Below are 19,215 nucleotides of genomic sequence, written 5' to 3'. Positions count from 1 at the left end.
CTGCAGACAGCCAAAATAAAGAGTTAGCAATATATACTTCTTTAGTAAGGAAGTTGCAAGCATATTACAAATATAAACACACAGATGACATGGCCATGACAAATTATGAAGCCTGAGTGTGTGTGGTCTTGGTAGTCCACCCAAGACTGGGGTGAGTGGCATCAAGATTGTTACTAATGTAGAGCAAGCATTAAGCAGATCATTATTTGAGTACCTGGAGTAAGCAATGCTGGGCAGGATGGACAATGAAGGGGTTCCCTGCATGAAAGAGTATCTCTTTGTCATGGAAAGGTGTGGATCCCATTGAAATGGGAAAAATCAGAGAGCCAGTGTGGTGCCTCCTAAAAACTGAAGCTGTCTGCAGTGCCAGTGAGCAGAAAAGTGATATGTGTAAGGAAGAGCATATGAGCATGTACATATGTGTCCTACCTCTCTTCTGTCCCTTGCAGTTATTAGTTCAGTGCTCTGGTGTTACCCTGCCCCATCCCTGCTCTCAGGCACTCAGCATTTGCTATCCCATCTAGGTTTGCTTGTCCCTGTATTAACCAGCTGTTGTTAGGCATATAGCAGAAGCAGGACTCCACTGATACCTCTTTTCTTGCTCTTCACTGCCAGCAAGTGATGGGGCATAGCAGAGATGCTGCTAGAACAAAGTAACCTACCAAATGTGGCTCTGTTGTAATGTCTTCCGTATACAGATGGAGTATCCAGGAGGCTTCTCTGTAGATCCCTCCTGGAGAGTGGGAATTGGCTCTTGTAAATGTGTCCCCAGCACTTTCTTCCCATTTTATGCTGATATTGAATGCTATTTAAATGGCTCATGTAAGATGTTGGTGTTTAGAGTTTTTAGAAGTGAATCTGTGAATATCTTTCCTAACTAGTCCATCACAGATGCCGGACTCGACAGTGATTCTTTAACTGAGTTTACAGCTGTCTTTGTCATATATACACACTAGGGTAATACTGTTGTAGGAAAGCAGCACCTGGGTGTAAGGTTGTTTATATTTGTAAACTTGTTTCCTTACCCCAGCTGTCTTTGACCCTTCCATAAATCCTCAAGGCAAATGGTGCAATAATCTCTGTTAAGATGGCAGACTGGCGTCTTGCTGCTAATGAGGCCTCACTGGTGAACAGGCACCTTTTCTTGTCTGTCATGGTGAACCTAAACATCATTTGGTAAGTAGACTCTTGCGAAAGTAGCAGTTCTTACATGATCATGTGCCAAGCTTCACCAAAGCAAAGCGCCAGGCAGCCCAGGGATTGAGTTAAGGCACAAAGAGCTAGCAGCCAACCTGTCTTGTTCTGGCCCTGTGTTATAATGTGTGGATGAGTTGCTGTCAGCTAAATGAGCCTTGATCTGTTCTTTATGGGATGCTTTTGTACTGCCCTGGTTTATAACAGTCTCCAGGAGAACAGCAGAGGCAACCACCTGCCTCCTTTGAAAGTCCTGACCTCTGCAGCACACTGGACTACTGGAGGCCCCTGCCCTACAAGGTCCTAACCAGCTCAGTTCTGGATTACTTCAAAGAAATGTATGTGTATCTTTCCAGGACTGGGTCATTATTTCTAAAGCAGTGAGGTATCTCAGGGTTCAAAATCATAGCTAAGTGTTTCTAGCACCATTTTCGCCTTACACTTGTGGACATACCACTCCAGTTTAAATGCAGCATGCCTTCCTGTGCCACAAGGCTGTGATACCTGTCCCCTACACACATCCAGAAAAACAGTCCCTTGTAGTTGTGTAACAGGTCCCCACTGGGCCCCACACAGTAGCTCACATCTGCAGATGCACTATGGATAGATGAGGCAAGGTGCCCTCATCTAGATGGCATTACCTAAAATGTAATTATTAGGTATGTTATGTTATAGAGGTTCACAGGTGCAGGCAAATCAGGTTTTTGGCACCTTTTCAGAAGGGCTCTGTCCTGCTTGTGGATTTGCATGTGTTCTGAGGGTTAAGTTCTCCTTTAGCAAGTGCTGCGGCTTTGTTTTTGTAAGGGGAGGAATGGAGGATGTTCGATTTGGCTCCTCTTTCAAAGGTTAGAGTGGCCTCTGGGGCATCTTCTCAGGCTGGAAGATGGATGCTCTCCTTTGATGGGTGAAGTAGCTTAATCAGTTTGCTGCAGAGAAAGCTACCAAACAAGTTTTTTTGTTTTTTTGTTCTGAAAATAAACTCTATGAAAGGAACATGATCCTCCTAATTGTGCTTAGAGGAAGGGCCTGGCATCTCCTTCAGGAAGAGAAATTGTGCTGAGTGAACTGAAGTGAGGATGAAAGTCCTAGTGCAGCCCTGTCTCAAAGAGAGACATTTTCACTTTTGGCATTTATCATGCTACCTAGTCTTTCTTGGCTTTGAATAAGCTCTTAATTGCACAACCTGACTGGTGTTATCATTGTGTCCTTGGGATTCCTTATCAAAATTTGTGCAACTCCAGAAAACACATGTGAACTGTCATTTGGATCAGGCCAGAAATCAAGCCAGTGTTTGAGTGCAGAAGCAGACTCCCAAAGCAATGGTCATGTGGCCCTCTACATATGTGAGAGGAGGTCACAATGCAATGTCTGCCCATTACAATATACTACTGGATCAGTGAGTAGGGCAGATCTAGATGGATGGATGCAAATGTCTATCATCTGTGTGTCGGCCACAGAGGATGAGGGGGAAGAACCTAACCCTAAAAAAGGTACATTTCTGTGGGGGGGAAGGGGGGATGTTGAATGTGACAAAACAGGCAAACAAAAAATCCGACTCAGTTAGTGCAGGTGGCCAGATTTTACGCAGATCTCTGTGGAGGTCATTGTCTTAGAGAGCTCCACCAAGCATTGAGGAGTCTGGGAGGTCCCATGGAGCATAATGTAAGGAGGAAATAGGGTCCCTGGCATGAGTGTGACACCCCCTCCATCTCCCCCCACCCCAACACAGATAGGTTTTTGCTTTTCTTCCCTACTTTCTTCACTTCTGCTTAGTGTAGTCTCTAACAAATTCCTGATAAATAGATCTGTGCACCAGCCCTCCCTTCCTTTGAAAGCCTCTGAGACTTGCTCTGTATCCTTCTTGCCCTTGGATGAAGAGCTGGGAGCTCTCTCTCATACTTTACATAATTCTTGATGTTGTGCATCCACAATGATGGACACTGAGACTTGCTGTACAGAGTGGTGGCTGCAAGCTTTTCCTGTCAAGTGGGGAAGCCCAGGAAATAGGATTTTGAGTAAATGACACCTTTGACTCATGCTGTAGCACCTAGCCCACTTTGAGTCTTTCCCCTTCCTTTCTTGACTCTCTTGCTGAGTGGTCTCCAGTACATGAAAAGCATGGTTATCGTGCCAAAAGCACAGAGCTGGGACTCTGAAGATGCAATTTTTGTTCCTATTCAGCCACAGACTTCCTGGATGCCCTTGGGATAGTCACTTAGTCTCCTGTGACTAGACAAGGAGACAATGGCCTGACCCCTGATCCCCTGGCCTTCACAGAAGCCAAGGATAAATAGATTTATAACTGAGGCATGCTGATCATACGGCAGTGACAGGCATGTCATTCCCAAAGGTAGGTAAGTATGTGTGGCCAAGGCCAACTGAACAATTGTACAAACTCTTGATGTATGACTGGACCTTGCATTTGGTTGATGTAAGTTCCAGAGCACAGCTCTGAAAGGGCCACAGTCCTAGAGGACGGTGGTGCATGTATAGTATACTGCATTAATGCTGCTATGGAATATTTGTGTGGTAGAGGCCTGGGTATCTTGAGTGTGCCTATATAGTGTTTAGCATGCTAGGGCTCTACACTGGGTTTTTAGGCACTCCTCTGACACAAACAAGTAGAATATGCCTGTTTATCTGAGTATCCCTTGAGGCCTTGGCAAAATTCAGGACTTACACTGGAGCTGCAGTGACAGGCTTTTAATTTGGAGAAGAAGCAGTTAAATTGGTAAGGATATCAGGAAATTGAATAAATGAGAGCAGCACTCTGGTCTCATGATGCCTAGGTTGGGCCACTTACTGCAGAGTACAGGTTGAGCAAGTGAACACTGTCTTAGTGTCTATGGACTCCTCTCCCCCTCCCGTCCCTGTCTGGAGCGTGTGACTTTGAAAAGGATCGAGCTCGGGGACTGGAGTGAGTGAAGCGCGAGTGTCTGCTACCGAAGCTGCTGCAAGTAGAACCCCGGTAACTGCCCGTCACCCCTCTTTGTTCTGCTCTGTACGTACTGTTTCTTTATGTACACAACTTGGGAATGGCACGGGAATGGGGAAATGGTGTTTTTCATGCTCGCTGTATGTGGAACGTTAAGTTTCTTTTCTCTTTATTGACTTCTCTTGCAGCTTATGCAAAACTTTCTTCACTGCCTGCTCAGGGAAGGATAGGGAATAGCTGCCTTCAGGCTGTAGATCTCTAAAAAGTGGTCTTTGCTACCTAAACAGACCTGCTGGGAGGTCTGTTTATTATACAGTTGCCTCCCAAATCAGAAGCAAGGCGCCACCTGTATTGTGAAACAGAATGATTTGGGGGCTTCAGCGTGGTACTGGCCCCCAGCCCAACATGGCTCATAGCGTCAGAGACCTTGAACATATAAATGCTTCTCTGGATGCAGAGGAAATAACCATAATATAACAGAAACCTGATCAGTGTTTTGTGACATTCCCCTTTTGCTGGGCAGTAGCAATGGAAGTGGTTGTGTTGTTTTGTTGTGTTTTATTCCTTTTAATTGCTGGAATGTGAAAGGGTAGAGCACTCTATTGTGTTGCTTTCTTAAGTGCTGTGGGAGTTGAGCATTTGTATATCACTTCTACAGGTATTTGTTTAAATGGGGTTTTATTGTACTGTCATATGCTGCTGCAAGAGCATGTTTCTCCCTTATGAATATGAGGGGGGCTTCACTTGGATCAGCTGGCACCTTAGACCAAACAAAATAACGCTTCCTCTTTGGCGTGGGTAGCTTGCCCAGTTCAAGCTTTCCAGAAGAACTGGAGTGTATCTTGGCCAAGGATTTTGGCTGCCACGGGAGAGCTTAGGCCAAGGAGATGACTAAACAATGGGCCCAATTGTCGGGCAGTGATTTGTGCTAGCTACCTCCAGAGATAAACCGCAGTAAATTATATAGAGTATATCAAGGGTGTTTTTTTTAAAGTGCTTTGCTCATGTGAATGAACCCTTGTAACTCCCTTGGGAAGAACGAAGTCTCTGAGTCCCTTGCTGTGTGGCTGGGGTTTGGCTTGCATCCCCTTGAAAAAGACCGCCTTGAAAGAAGTCCAGGGATGGTCAAGGAGTGTGTTGGCATCTTCAAACACACTGGCCTACCCATGTTTTTATGTCATGGTCCTCCCTTCTATTTTTTTTATTGATTTATTGAAAATAAAGACAACAGCTGCTGTAGAGAGAGCTACGCCTGGAAGTGACCCTTGAAGCATTCCCCAATAGAAGGGATGTTCCCTCTTTATCCATTCTAGCCCCTTCCATATTTTGCTTCTTGACTTGGTAAGTTACTGTGTAGATGAAACTTTGCGGGGACGTGCCTGCTGGAGATGCCATGTATGTGGAGGTGAGCCTATCCGGGTGTACAAGTGCCAGCTGGAGGGCTGCCCAGGTAGGTCATGTAGGAATTTCTCTCCTTTCCTCACTGAGTTTAAGTGCAGAGTGGGCTGCAATGCAGTCTGGAGAGCAAAGTGCCCATTCAGCCAAAAATACCTGCAGCCTAAGTGCTAGGTGTACACTGGACCTATTTAAAGCTTTTGCCATAATACAAAGCAGTGTGTTTTTTGTAGTTGTAGACACTGGTCTGTTATTAAAATCCATGACCCTGGCTTCAGGCTACACAGCTCCCTGCAGGCTGGCAGCCTGTTGCTCAGGCTTGCTTTTGCTGGCTGTAAGACTTGTAAAACAGCCGTTTCAGAGATGAAGCCCCATTCATTTACTAGTGCTGCTGCCTCAAATGCCCTGCTTCAGGCACAGGCTGGGGAGCAGGAACACACCGTTAGAACGCAAATCTTTCCCTGGTCAGTACTTGCATCTAAGGCCAAGTTTCCGACTGTGGTGTCGGAAGGAGGGGGCAGCATTTTTAAGTGCTGATTTTCCTGTGTATTGACTCTCTTTGCGTGAGCTGCCTCTTCGGTTGCTAATTAAAAGGCAATTTCCACTTATGATAAACACCTTTATAAGGCACTCATGAAATATCTTTCTACATTTGCCAACTGCAGTAGAGAAAATTTGGGTTTGGTATGTGGGGGTTGGTATTGGGAATGATGATTCTTGGGGCTTTGTTTTTTGGGCATAGAAGTGCGGCTTTTGTGAGCATTACCAGGTTCAATCTTGCCAGCTTAGTCCTAAACCAGAACAGCACAAAAAACTGCGCCCCATCCCCCCTTCCTTTCATCTTCGAACCTGAGAATATTTCACTTGCATTGCTAGGGAGACTACATTTTTGTGTGTGCTTATAAATCTGAATCGTACTCGCAGCTTTCCAAGTGGAATTCCTACCCTGCAAACGGAGATGTGCCAGAGACTCCTTGGAGTCCACTGGGGAATTTGCTGTTTCACTTGCTTATAAATAAGATGATGAGAGTGGAGATGAGTAACAAGACGAGCCCTTAAAGAAATGACTTTTGATTTGCACAGTGCTATCTCTGGAGGGTCTGTTGTGTCCAGACAAGAGCCATTATATCCATCAACAGGAGGAAGGTATGGCATTTAGTGGATTTTTCCTTATGTTCCTCAGTAATGTAAGGAGAGGAGGATAAATGGCCCTAAATCCCCATACTCTGGAAATATTGCTCCATTCTCTCTGAAGCTCTGAGCTCACTCCTGGCCTTGCCAATGGTTTCTGGTGCACGTATTAAGCACTCCCCATCCCTTTGCAACTACTTGTGTGTGTGTTTGTGCATGTGAGTAGAATTTAGGATAACCTGCAAAGCCGTCCTCTGTTCCAAAGTTATTTAGCTTGTCCTTGGATCAAAGAAGAGACTCCAAGTTTCCTGACCTCCTCTTCCCCGCTCCAAGCGATATACATAGCACTGTGATACTATCCAATGGCCCAGATTGTCCTGCTGTGCCCAGGCAGCCCATCTGATTATATAATCTACAAGGCTGTTTAGTTGTTCAGATGAATAGGTGGAGATTTGAGGTATGTTGGCTGAGTGTTTCTTTTGGCAGTGTGAGAACTTAAGTCCTCAGTTCTAGCTCTGAAGGTTTGGATCTCTTTAGAAGTAGTACGTGCACGGAGAGGATGCAACATGTGATTGTTCAAATGCTTTGAACAAACAAAACCTGCAAAATGTTCACTCTGCGGGGTGACCACGAGGCCTGGTCTGGCTGTTTGCAATAACTTACTCTTTCACTAATTCACTCTGGTTCTGATCATTCCTGCTTGGCCCCTGCACTCCTTAAGCAAAATGCTTGGGCATAAAAAGTTTTCCCTGGGAACATGGAAAGAGAATAATTGCTCTCCTAGCCACTGCTTGTCTATAGGGTGGAATCGCTGTAAAGAAAGCTACTGCTCTCTTTCGTAGTGGAGTAAAGTGCTGTGTGCTGAGTGTCCTCACAGAGCTTTTGCCCACGAGCATGCTGTCAGAGTGCCCCTTCTCCCTGCACTCTGACTTCTCTGTAGAGACAAGCCCTTAATTATTTCATCAACTTCAGAGTTTGCTCAGCAGTGCACCCCTTTTCCCCGCATACATGCTGCACCTCTTCATTCTTGGAAGGAGACCTAGCTTCCTTGTATGCTTTTGCCTCACTGATTTCTTCCATTTCCTTTTAAATCTTCCCAGAACCTTTAATTCCTTTCTGCCTGTTTAATTCTCTGAAGATTTTAAAGCTTGCCTGGTGGAACAGGCATCTCCTAGGAATACTTGATACCCTGATGTACTTTGTTCATGTATTGATCAAGCTCCATCTTAAAAGTAATGAGGAATTTTGCCCTCTGCTGCTCCTACCTGCAGGATGATCCCAAATCTCACTGCTCTGAGAGTCAGGAATTGTTTTCAAATTTCCAGTCTACATTTATCCACAGGCAGTTTGTTCCCATTTGCTGTGTGCCCACATTGTCTTTTAGCTTTAAATAGCTTGATTCCCAACCAGGTATTCTTTCTCTCTCTTCCTCTCCTCCCAGTATTTATAGCAAGCAAACCTGTCATTAGCTGAACTAGCCGAGCTCTTTGAATCATTCCTCATCAAGTAAGCCCATAAGATAAGCCCCTGTTCAGCCTTGCAGCTCTTCAGTGCACCTATTTCAGTTTGAACTTTTCTCTTTCTTTGAATATAGATGACCAGAGCTGTACAGTTCTCCACACACAGCAGTGCCAGTGCCTTGTACAATGACATCAGTACTTTCCTGCATCTGTGTAATTGCCTTGTGTGATGCATCCCAGGGTTTATATTTGCATTTTTTATGGTGGCACCACATTGGCAACTCATAGTCCATAATTGACTAATACTCCTAGGTCCTTCTCATTAATCATTCTCCAACAGTAAGCTATCAAAGTTGCCTATTAATTTCATCATGGGTTCTGATGGGATGAAAAGTTTATGCTACACAGGTAACTTTTCAGGGAGTATTTATTCTGCCTTTGAACTTGCCTTAATATAATCGATTTGCAGTAATCTGATTAAATTAGTTTAGACCTGCAGACATGTTTGCTTTCCTCTCATGTCTAATGCAGTTAGAGGGGAGATGTAAAGACTTAAAGTTAATAGAAACCAGACTAGATTGCCAGGGGCTCCTCTAGACCTTTCCACCAGCTGTAGCTCTGCATCATGCTAATCTGATTTCTTTTTTAGATAGAGCTGATCATAATTAAATACAGAGCTGCACATTAGGAGAAATATCCCGAGTCTGATCCTTGGGTAGATGCAATTAAGATGGGGTTTGGGAGCAATTAGACTGTGAAGCAACAAAAGACAAGTTTTTACCTTTTGGATGTCTAGACTTGTGAGAGGACTTTTCACTCAATGGCTTAAAATTGCACCTGTAAGTCAGATTGAAAGCTTTAGGGTAAGGATCATTTGTGCTTTGCATCCACTTGTGCAGTACAGAAATAGTAACCCAAAGAGAACACATTGATTAACCCAAAGAGAACTTCTGAATGCTGCATTTGCTCTGAGCTCCATGTAGCGAGTATGAAGGAGGATCCCAGACAGCAATCTATAGCTATAGGACAGGGCTCTCCAGGATGCAGCCTCTCTGGTAGGAGGGATGCTGGGAGCCAGACTTCACTGTGTGCTGTAGAAACTGTCTCCTGTTTGTGAAAGTGGTTTTTGTGACCCTTGCCCTAATGTCCACTTTTCCTTCTTTCTCTAAGGCTCCCATTATCCTGCATGCCATTTTTGATACCTCTGCAGTGAAGATGTCTCACAGTCACCACACAGTTCACATGAACCATACAATGAGCAGCACCATGCCATCCTCTGTGCATCCGCCAGAACATTATCACCCTACGATGTCACCAGAACACAATCATGAAGGAGGAATGATGATGATGATGATGGTGAGTGAAGTCCAGAAAGTTAGACATTGTCCAGAGCTTAGTTTAAACTATATTCCCAAAACCCTTTACCTCCCTGAACATTTGGGGCTTTTACAATGAAGTAAAAAAAGAGTTTTATAAGACTTCTTTATTAATGTTTAATGCAGGGAGAATATAACTTGGGAACCCTGAAACCATCCATTCTCAGTAGCTTAGGTCACTTCCCAAGTGGTGTCTGTCTACAAGAATCCTTTCAAATTCTGCTAGCCACAAATGTACCTTTTTAATTTCTCTGGCAGCTGTTTGACATAACTGAAAATCCTTTAATTTGGAGAGGTGACAGGTAGCTTTCCCAAAGAATAACTTGCAGTATGAAATGTGTTTTATGTGTGAGCCCATTGCTCCATTGCAAAATGGGCTTTCCTTGCCAAAAGTCAGGGAGCCTTCCTGCTGGCATCAGCACTGTTTGGAAGCAGCAGGCTTGTGTGATAGCCAGAAGGATTCTGGAAAGGCTGTGCAAGCTGCTTGCTGCAGTATCTCCTCTGCACTCATTTGAACCAAAGAACCTGTGTCCTTTCTTTCTTTGGATTTTCCTGTAGGAAAGGGAAGAGCTAGGATTCATTTGAACTGTTATTGAAAATGTTAACCTCCTCTGTAAGAAACACATACTGAAATGAATTTGGAAAGGATCTAAGTTATGCTGAATTCAAAGTACCCTGCCACTGTCCTCAGCCACATTCCTAAAGGACCAGTGCCCTGAACATAGACATCATCATACCGAATATGTAGTTTCTTGGTAGGTGCTAATTTGGGCATCTTTCCCTGTGCCACTTTGTCAATGGGAAGAAAAGGCAGGCCTTCTGCCAACAGATGGTTGTAGGACCTTCTCCTTTAAAGCATCCAGGCTTTGTGGTAGGAAGATTGACAGGCTGTGTCTTGTGTCCATTGGCCAGTTGAAGTTAAGCACCTTAAAGAAGCTCGGGAGAGGGGAGGAAGGAACCAGATTGGTTTATTATAGATTCCATGCAAAATTGGTAAACTGTCTCTAGTCTCTTAAAAGACTTAAGTGTATAATGTGTGTGAACTAGTTAGGGAGACTTATCTGGATTGCATGTAAACAGGACAACAATAGCTGGGCTCCTTGGAAACGGGTTCTAAAGCTTTGGTAGATCAGTGCTCGCTGTGTTGACCCAGTAGGAAACCTTTTAGTTACGATATGTTGCTACTAAAAGCTCTGGGCTGTGAGCTAGTTGGGAAGGAAGGTAACCTAATAAATTCAGAGCTCTGAAATGTACAGGTCAACTGCAGTCTGCTTTGTGGGTCACCAGCAGCCATTTTTGGCTCAAGGTTTACAAATTTTCTTTCCCCCTCCTTCCATTAAATCAACAGAAAATAGTTCTTAGTGCATATATAGGCTTGGATTGGACAGTGGCTGCACAACAAAGACTAAGTGTCCAATGAAAGGGCCCATCTTTGTCTTAACTTTGAACAGAAAATGTGCCCAGTATTTTTAAAATCCTGTTACAGCTGTGACTTTTCTCTTGAGATGCTTAAAGGAATTTGAATATAGTTTAGTTGTGAAATGGCTTCAGTTTCTATTCTCTCTAAATGGGCACTATTCGGCATCTGCATGTCACATTCTTTTGCTTCCTGCTGACTAGTCACCCATGCCGTTTCCTTGTGAATGCCACTTCACGTTATCATCAGATGGCCTCATACTCATTCTGCTTTTCTCATCCCTCAGGACACCGGGTGGATTTGTAGTGATCTGAAATGAATTTGTGTCAAAAGGAAATTATCCTTGTTACACTAGGCTTGCTATAGTGTTTCAACTCTGTACTTGGTGACTGAGCAGAAGAAGCTTGCTCTGAGCTTGGCTTTAGCCATACCAACATCATGTAACAGTCCTTTGCTTAAAATTTTGTAAGTCTCGTTGTAGGGTGTGTATTTAAGCCTTGCCTCTTCCCCTTTTTTGCTCAGAGATCCTTGTTTATGTTTTAAATGACCTTTCTGTCTTGGACAGGATATGACTTTCCACTTCAGCTATAAGAATGTGCCTCTCCTGTTTTCTGGACTTGTGATCAATACACCTGGAGGTCAGTAGTGCGGTCTCAGATAAGAGGCTGACTTGTTGCTCTTGCCCCAACCAAAGCAAAAGTAACCCCATTTCATATGGTTGAAGGTTCTTCCAGTAGCCAGACACGGACTACTTAGTGTATTTTAAGTTAGAGCAAAGAGGGTGAAAGTGGAGAGACTTTCATGTTCTGTTATTGCATCAGCCTTGATAAGAAATGGGGTGCTAATACTTGGGGGGTGTTGTATGTCAGGTTCCATGTTGTTTTAGAATTAATCAAACCCTTACACGCACAGGCAGCCTCTTGTCTATGCAACGGGAGCTGTCCATTGGATTGGAAGGTGTCTTTCTCAAGCAAACAAAACAAATGACTTATGCACAGATTTGATAACTTGACTTCATTCTTTCTCCACTGTCAGAAATGGCTGGTGCTTTTGTGGCTGTCTTCTTCCTAGCCATGTTTTATGAGGGTCTCAAGATAGCTCGAGAGTGCCTGCTTCGTAAGTCGCAGGTCAGCATTCGCTACAATTCCATGCCTGTCCCAGGACCAAATGGCACCATCTTGATGGAGACCCACAAAACAGTTGGGTAAGAATCTGCCTTCTTTCTAAGACAAATAGCATGCTTCTCAGCAAACAAGTATGGAAAAGACTAAGACAGAAAATTCCATGTGGACACAATTTCCTCTTGAAGGCTTACGTAGTGCACATCTTTCTGAAGGACACTAAAGAACCTGTACCTTCAGGGATTACCCAGTTATCCTGTTAGGGTTGGGGAAGAGGGAATGGAGGAGTCACTCTGTACCAATCATGAGGGCTTTATAAGAGTGTGTGTGTTGGAGAGAGGGGCAGGGGGAAACGGGCAGGGGAATAACCGAAAGGAATTGAAAGAGGGAAGTGTGCATGTAATTACCAGGCTCAGAAATTGTCTGGGCCACCAGACTTGCTCTTTCTGCAGCAAGAGAAGGCTGGGGGATCCTTTCAGGTAGTCTAGGCCTCTGTTTTCAAACAATAAAAGCTGCCCTGTTCAGCTGGAAGCGTAGGCCAGGATGCAAAATAGAACCAGGAGGATTTAACTCAAAATGTAGCAGTTCTGATCTCCCAGCACTGTTATTCCTACCTGATGAGCAGGGATCCAGGTTTCCCACAGAAAAACGGAGTAAAATGTGGATTTTGCCCCTTACTGGACTAAAACGCGAACTTCTCATTTTAGCAGAGAAACCCGTGGATTTTTCAGTTTTGCATCAAGCCCCCTGCAGGTAGTGGGAGGAGGGTGGTCAGGCAGGGAGCACCTTGTGCATCTGTATGCACATGGCCGCCAGGCAGCCTGGAGAGCAGCTCCCACAGGTAAGTGTCAGGGAGGATTGAGACCCCCCCCCATAGGGAGGGAGTTGGGCAGGGCCAGGGCTGGGGCTGCTGCCCAGCCAGGCAGTGTGTGGGGCTTGGGGCCACAACGTGTGGCCGCAGGGCCCTGGGATGAGGCTGTGGGTGTCTTGTTTGGGGGTGGGGAGTGGGGCTGGCTCCTCACCACTGCGCTCACTCCTGGAGGGATAGGGTGGGCACGTGCACCCCAGATCTGTGTGCGAGGTGGGGGTAGGCTGCCTGCTGCAGGCTTGGGCTCCCTGCCCTGCTGCCCTTCCCTGGGGCCTCTAGCCCATTGTGTGCAATCCATTCCATTGTGGCAGGGCTGTGTGGGGGTCTGCTTGCTGCTGTGAGCTCTGTGCTGACCTGGTGAGGCATCCCTGTGTGTGTGGCAGGAGTGGGGGCAACAGTGCAGGGTTGTGCCCTTCGCTGCTGCCATGTGCGCAGAGGACGCGTTCCCAGGATGGTGTGAACCTCGCAGCTGCAACCAGCTTTCCTGCATAGCCCTTTTCTGCCCTGCAGCACTAGGTTGCTCCCACTAGGCTGTGAAGGCTTGTGGGGAGGGCAGCAAGGCAGGAACCTGAGCCTGCAGTGCACACCTGCACCTGCTTTGCCCACAGGTATGGGGAGCATGGGTCCCCCTGGGAGTGCACACAGTGACGGGGAGCTTCCCCGCCCCACCCAAGCCTGCAGCAATCAGCAGTGGGGGAGTTGGACTTTGCTGCAGCAACCACCGTTGCTGCCTCCTGCTAGGGCGGGGGCTGTGTCCCTGGCCCCATAGCCCTGGCAGCTGGGGTTCCCCTCCGGCAGGGCTGGGGGAGCAGGGGCTGTAAGTGGAGGGCAAGGGGCACCAGCAGAGCTGTGCGCGGTGGTGGGGGAGGGCTTTCATGTTAATCACAGATTGTGTGGGTTTTATCAGAGAATTTGCAATTTAATTATTTTTATTTTTTGGTCAGGGAAAACCAGGATCCCTGCTGATGAATACTTTTGTGTAGCTGATTTCCTGGGAGAAGCTGCAGTTGTCCATTTGTGGGAGAGGGTGGAATCTGTATCTTTTTTTTTTCCCCACCTCTCTTCATGCCCACTCTATGGGCTACCTTCTCTCTGGCAGGGACCCTGCATTCCCTATCCTATAGCTCTTGGTTGCTGACTGCTCTCCCTTTCTGTGATTCTTCAGACAACAGATGCTGAGCTTCCCTCACCTGCTGCAAACCGTGCTACACATCATCCAGGTGGTGGTCAGTTATTTTCTCATGTTGATATTCATGACCTACAACGGATACCTCTGCATAGCTGTGGCAGCAGGAGCAGGAACTGGCTACTTTTTCTTCAGTTGGAAAAAAGCTGTGGTTGTGGATATCACTGAGCACTGCCACTAATGCTAGACACATCAAGAACCTCTCTGCCCCTCTGCTCACTCTAACTCTAGCCATTCAGAGAATGAGGATCATTCCCAAACTGACTGAAAACCAATGTACATCAATACAATCAATGTGGGTTTTACCACCAACTTCCTACCTGGGACAGTGCCTGGCACATGGGGATTCCTTGCACTGGGGAACAGTGCCATGCCTTTCTCACATGGTAGCCTGGTACCTGGGCCAGGCAGACCAGCTTTCAGGAGCTGTGTGGGCACCATCTTTGGTGATGATTTATTTTTAGATACTATCCCAATTTGAAACAAAGTTGGCACACAGAACTGTGCAAAGTTATTCCAATGCCCTTTTAGAACGATGTATTTTTAACCAGGAAATGGTCAGCAGCAAGATTTTTATGAATGGAAGATAAAGGTTGAATTAGATGATGGAGGTGATATGTGAAAATAACATTCATTTTTAATTTTTTTTAATAATTGATACTTAGTGCAAAGGAGAAAGCTGTCAGGGGTCTGAACCAATAACACTTTCTGGGACTCAGTCCTGGAAACAGTGCTCTGCATCATGTTGTTGGGAAAGGGCAGGCCCTACTGACTCACGGGCCCAAGCGTGCCCTGAGAAATGTGCTCTGAAGCAGGTATGGTGTAGCCATATACCCCTACACCAGACTGAGACCATTTTCCAAGCCTGTTGGAGGGTGTTCAGCATTGATACTTTGCTGACTTATCCAGAAGGCTCCAACCAACAACATTTCAGTTGGGCCATTTCCCATTTACTGATCACTGAAGAGTACTCAGTTGGCATAGGTCAGTAGTCTCTCACTTGGGTAGCAGGGAGAGATTTTAAGTAACCATGGAACTGATGCCAACTTTGTCCTGATTGGCAGTTGTGCTTAGACCCCCATTTATCATTCAGTGAAAATCGTTGGTGGAACAGCACAGCCAAATAATAACTTGTGACATTATTTCGTAAAAACCAAGGGATACCAACAGGGTTTTTAGGGGTAAAATATCCAGAGAAAAGGAGATCCCTTGGCTGGGCTGGGAGATGAAGAACCAGACTTCTATGAGAGAATGGGGAGTGGGGGTCCAATAGCTCCTCTTGAGGAGGGAGGGGACTATAAGGCCAATAAAAAGCCATCCAGCCCCTAAGGACTTCTCTTTTCCGTAATCCCCAAGTCTTAGACTTTCTCAGCGTGGCTGTGTCAAGGCAGCAAGTGTCAATGCCAGTGACAGAGCTGCTTAACAATGTAGCAGAGAACTTTCTAGCTTGTGCTAGGAGCCAAACAGATCTTACAGGGAAAGCAGGTTCAGTTCCTGGATAGGAGAGCCCTACCACGGAACGCCTGAGGTGCTGTAGGGAGTAGCATTAATTCTGCTTCTGGTACTAGGGGAGGCTGTGCTTTTCAATGTGCCATCTTTCCAATGAGAGGTAAAACTGAGGTCCTGATTTGATGTTAAAGATTGTCCAGCCTTTTTTTAGAAGAGAGTGGGCATTAACCAGAGCATGCCAGCCTATTCTGACTGGAGAAAAACTGTTCAGCCTCCCCAAAACCCTCTGTGGTTTAATTGGTAACCTCATCCCTTACTTTCTCTTATGCCTTGTAAGGTGTGAAATGGCAGCTGTGAGGCTCTTACCAGGATCTCTGTATACCATCGATCTCAAATTTTGGCCTGAGAACAGTTTTTGGCTCTGAGAGCTCTTCCTTGTAGGTACCTGGCTTTGGGAAGGTGGACTTGGGTCTTTTCCAGAGGTTGACATGGATGGGAAAGCTGGAGAATTGGTTCTGTATAGAGTTGGTTGGCTAATTTATAAGATGCTTTGTGATGAAAGATGCTACAAAATGCCAGTTACAGAGTTCCCACACCTGACGTGAAGGACAGGGCTGCTTGTTTTCTAGTAGCCTCTTGAACAACTCTGGTATCCCCATGTTCTGTAATTTACGTTTTTTTTCCTCCTTTGGTGACTTTCTTCCTGTTCCTGATTCTGTAAAGAAAGGTTGGGCTGGCCCAACAGGTACACTAGGTAAAATTGCTCAAGCAAGGCAGGGATACATCTAGTCTCACATCCTGTCTCCAACAGTGGCCAGTACCAGCTGATTCAGTGGCAAGTGAAACCTTAACTGCACTGTTTAAACTTATATTGCTGTACTGCAGCAAGGGAAAGGAAAGGAAAGTTTCCTTTCCCTCTTTGCTAACAGCTCTGTCTTCTGAAGTTGGAGTAACATCCATGCTTTTCATAGAGACCTCAAACAGCTGCTTACAATATTTGCTCTTTAATCTTTGGAGTATTTCATTGATTAAAAAAAAAAGCAGGGTAGCAGTGTCAGAGGAGGTTCCTCAGTTCAGCTCCACTTTGTGAACCAGATTAAGTTTGGGCTAGAGAAATAGCCAGTTACTTGATATTTTTTTTTCCCCTCCCCCTTCCTTACATGACAGACACTGGGGAGCCTTCCACACTGGCCTTAGTTATTTCATATACTTTGGCTGTTCTTTCTGAAGGAGAACATCTCCAGTTGGCCTAATCCTTTAGCGTGAAAGCTTCTGGACTTTTTTGCTTTTGCCTTAAGGTCCCCCATTTTACCTCACTATCTGAGGGGTGGATCACCCCGTTGATTAGACACAGCCTCCACACTTGATGGAGAATTCTGTCCTTGTCACATTAGCTTTTCTAAACTCTTCTGGGGCAGCCTCTGTTTTTTTGGGAGGAGACCTGTATTCTGTGCTCATATGGCCTTCACCATAGTAGCTGAGCAGCTCATAATCCAGAGGATTTGCCCTCGCAGCTATGTTGAGGGGTAGGGCAGTGCTGTTATCCCTGTTGCATAGAAGGGGATCTGAGACACTAAGTAACCTGAACAAGGCCACACAGTCTGTGGAGCAGGTAACTGAACTCTTGTCTTCAGTCCCAGGTTAGTAGCCAAACCACTCGATGACCCTTTTTTCACTGTTTCTGTAAGATGTCCTGTGTTGGAAGCCAGCTAGTTGTTGGGTATCTGACTTGGAAATTAGTTCCCAGAGCTCTGGAGAGAGCTGCAGTACTGGGGAGTGTTCCTGATTGCTGGGAGGAAGATCAAATGTGGAGTCTCTGGAGTCCTGTTCTTTATTCTTTCCTTGAGAACCAGTCTCTTCTGCCTGCTGCTCTCCCAATGTAACTCACCTCCCTACAGGTGCTTCTCCACTCCCTCTGGCTGGCAGATGGTACGGGGAGACTTTTTGTATTGGGAGCAGAGGCTTGGGGTGGAAAAGCCAGCTCAGAGCTGGCAGTGCCTCCAGCATGTGAGGTGGAACATAAAGGATGTTCTGGTGCTAGTCAGGCCCAGGTAGGGATCTGAAGAAAAGAGGTAATAACTAAAGATCCCTCATGCATGTGATTGTCACCTGCTCTCACAGTGCTCTCGACTGCAGCCCTATTCCCTTGGCACTTAACCAGCTGAGAGTTCCTCACCATCCGCACTGGATTTTCCAGCTGGAATCCTTTCACATCACTTACATGCTTCACAAATTGTCTAATCATAGCCAGGACCTTTTATCACTACATCCCACTTGCTAAAAGGGCTACCTATTACCTCTGTGGTTTTCTTCGAGCCATAACTGGGCTCCATGTTTTTTTTCCTTTGTCATTGTGTGTTAATTAAAAACCTAGTGGTCTGTTTATAAAGTCAGTTGAAAAGGGCACGTACATCTTGGTGTTACAGCTGGTGTATCAAGGGGGGACTGATGTATTACAGTGTTCCCTGACTAGGCTGCTGTTCAGTTTGCCAGTTGTCTGGTGAAGTACATCTGCCCTCATGGCAACTTCTAATGACAGCTGGCTGGAGTTTTTTGACAGGTGTACTTGAGGCAGTCCTGTTGCTAATTTGCAGCTTTTCTTTGTGCGGGGTTGGAAGGGAGGTAAGAACCCAGTGATTACTAAAATTTTAATTTGCGCTTAAATGAAACATGTATGCAATATGCAAAGAATGTGTGATGTCCTAGATCTAAGTGTTTTTAGTTTTCAAACAAGTTCATCTCTTGATTGCAACCTTGGAAGAATTGCACAAAGCATTCAGGCTCTGCCGATCCACTACAAAGAAACTGGCTTTTGCTATTTTATCCAAGTGCCTTTTAGGAATCAATTGTGCTAGTGCCTTTTTAGTTTGATCTCTAGCTGATTCCAGCTGTACTTCAGGACGTATGGTTTTGGCTACAGTGGACCATTTAATTTGCCTTTTATTGTTTGTGAAGTCAACTTGTTCAATGCTGGTGCATGTATCAAGATCCTCCTGTATATAATTAGTGAATAAAGTAGACTGCATTTTACTGTGGTGGTTGTGTGTTTTGGAAACATTCTCCAGTGTTAGACAAAACAGCTGAAGGAACTAGAGCAGGAACTCCCAGGCTCCATCAACACTCAGTATGTGCCTCCAAAAGGAGCAACTGCCTAGCTTAAAGTGGCATAGGGAGCCAGTTGCTGGACTACTCAACCTGGCCATATCTCACCCCACCACCCATTTGCTTGTGAATACGTTCTTTGTGGCCTACTTGTCATAACAATGCAGCGGAGACAGCAAGAATGTCAATGGAGGAAAAGCACAGCAACTTTTGGGGCACCTTAACCCTAATGCTGGTCATGAAAAATAGCCTCTGAAGCAGTTTAGATGCTGATAGTGGATCCTAGGGGAAATAGTTTGGTTCATTTAAGCTTTGTGGTGCATAGGGAATAATCAAGTCGAGAGACACAGGTTACACGCAACATCCTCTGATACCCACTTCTTAAGACAAAGGAAATCGCAGGCACTACTACAGATAAGTGAGAGAATCCTTTTCTGTAGATTGAGTCTAAGCACTAATGTGCTTTAAAATATATGAAATTTGAGTGCTTCATGAGGGTGTAAGATAAGGCTAACAAAGCAGTTTGAGGTCAGTGGAGCAAGGAGTGCCTGAGATGCCTTCCTTCCAACCCCCCCCCCCCC

The 19,215-nt window shown here is 45.5% G+C and overlaps 1 protein-coding gene across 1 annotated transcript in view; it reads left to right on the top strand.

The window, feature by feature from the left end:
- SLC31A1 (solute carrier family 31 member 1) overlaps positions 1 to 18,562 on the top strand; it is a 31,264-nt gene extending 12,702 nt beyond the window's left edge. The window contains exons 2-5 of the mRNA XM_019510398.1: positions 9,286 to 9,471; positions 11,474 to 11,546; positions 11,944 to 12,112; positions 14,063 to 18,562. Coding sequence (XP_019365943.1) covers positions 9,331 to 9,471; positions 11,474 to 11,546; positions 11,944 to 12,112; positions 14,063 to 14,264 — 585 coding nt within the window. The 5' untranslated portion in view covers positions 9,286 to 9,330 and the 3' untranslated portion in view covers positions 14,265 to 18,562. The remainder of the gene's footprint in view (positions 1 to 9,285; positions 9,472 to 11,473; positions 11,547 to 11,943; positions 12,113 to 14,062) is intronic.
- The last annotated feature ends 653 nt before the right edge of the window (positions 18,563 to 19,215 follow it).

This window comes from Gavialis gangeticus, unplaced genomic scaffold (assembly GCF_001723915.1).
Source record: "Gavialis gangeticus isolate Ggan-Ray unplaced genomic scaffold, GavGan_comp1, whole genome shotgun sequence".
NCBI classification, from domain to species: Eukaryota; Metazoa; Chordata; order Crocodylia; family Gavialidae; genus Gavialis; species Gavialis gangeticus.
This window is presented reverse-complemented; position numbering and strand designations above follow the sequence as displayed.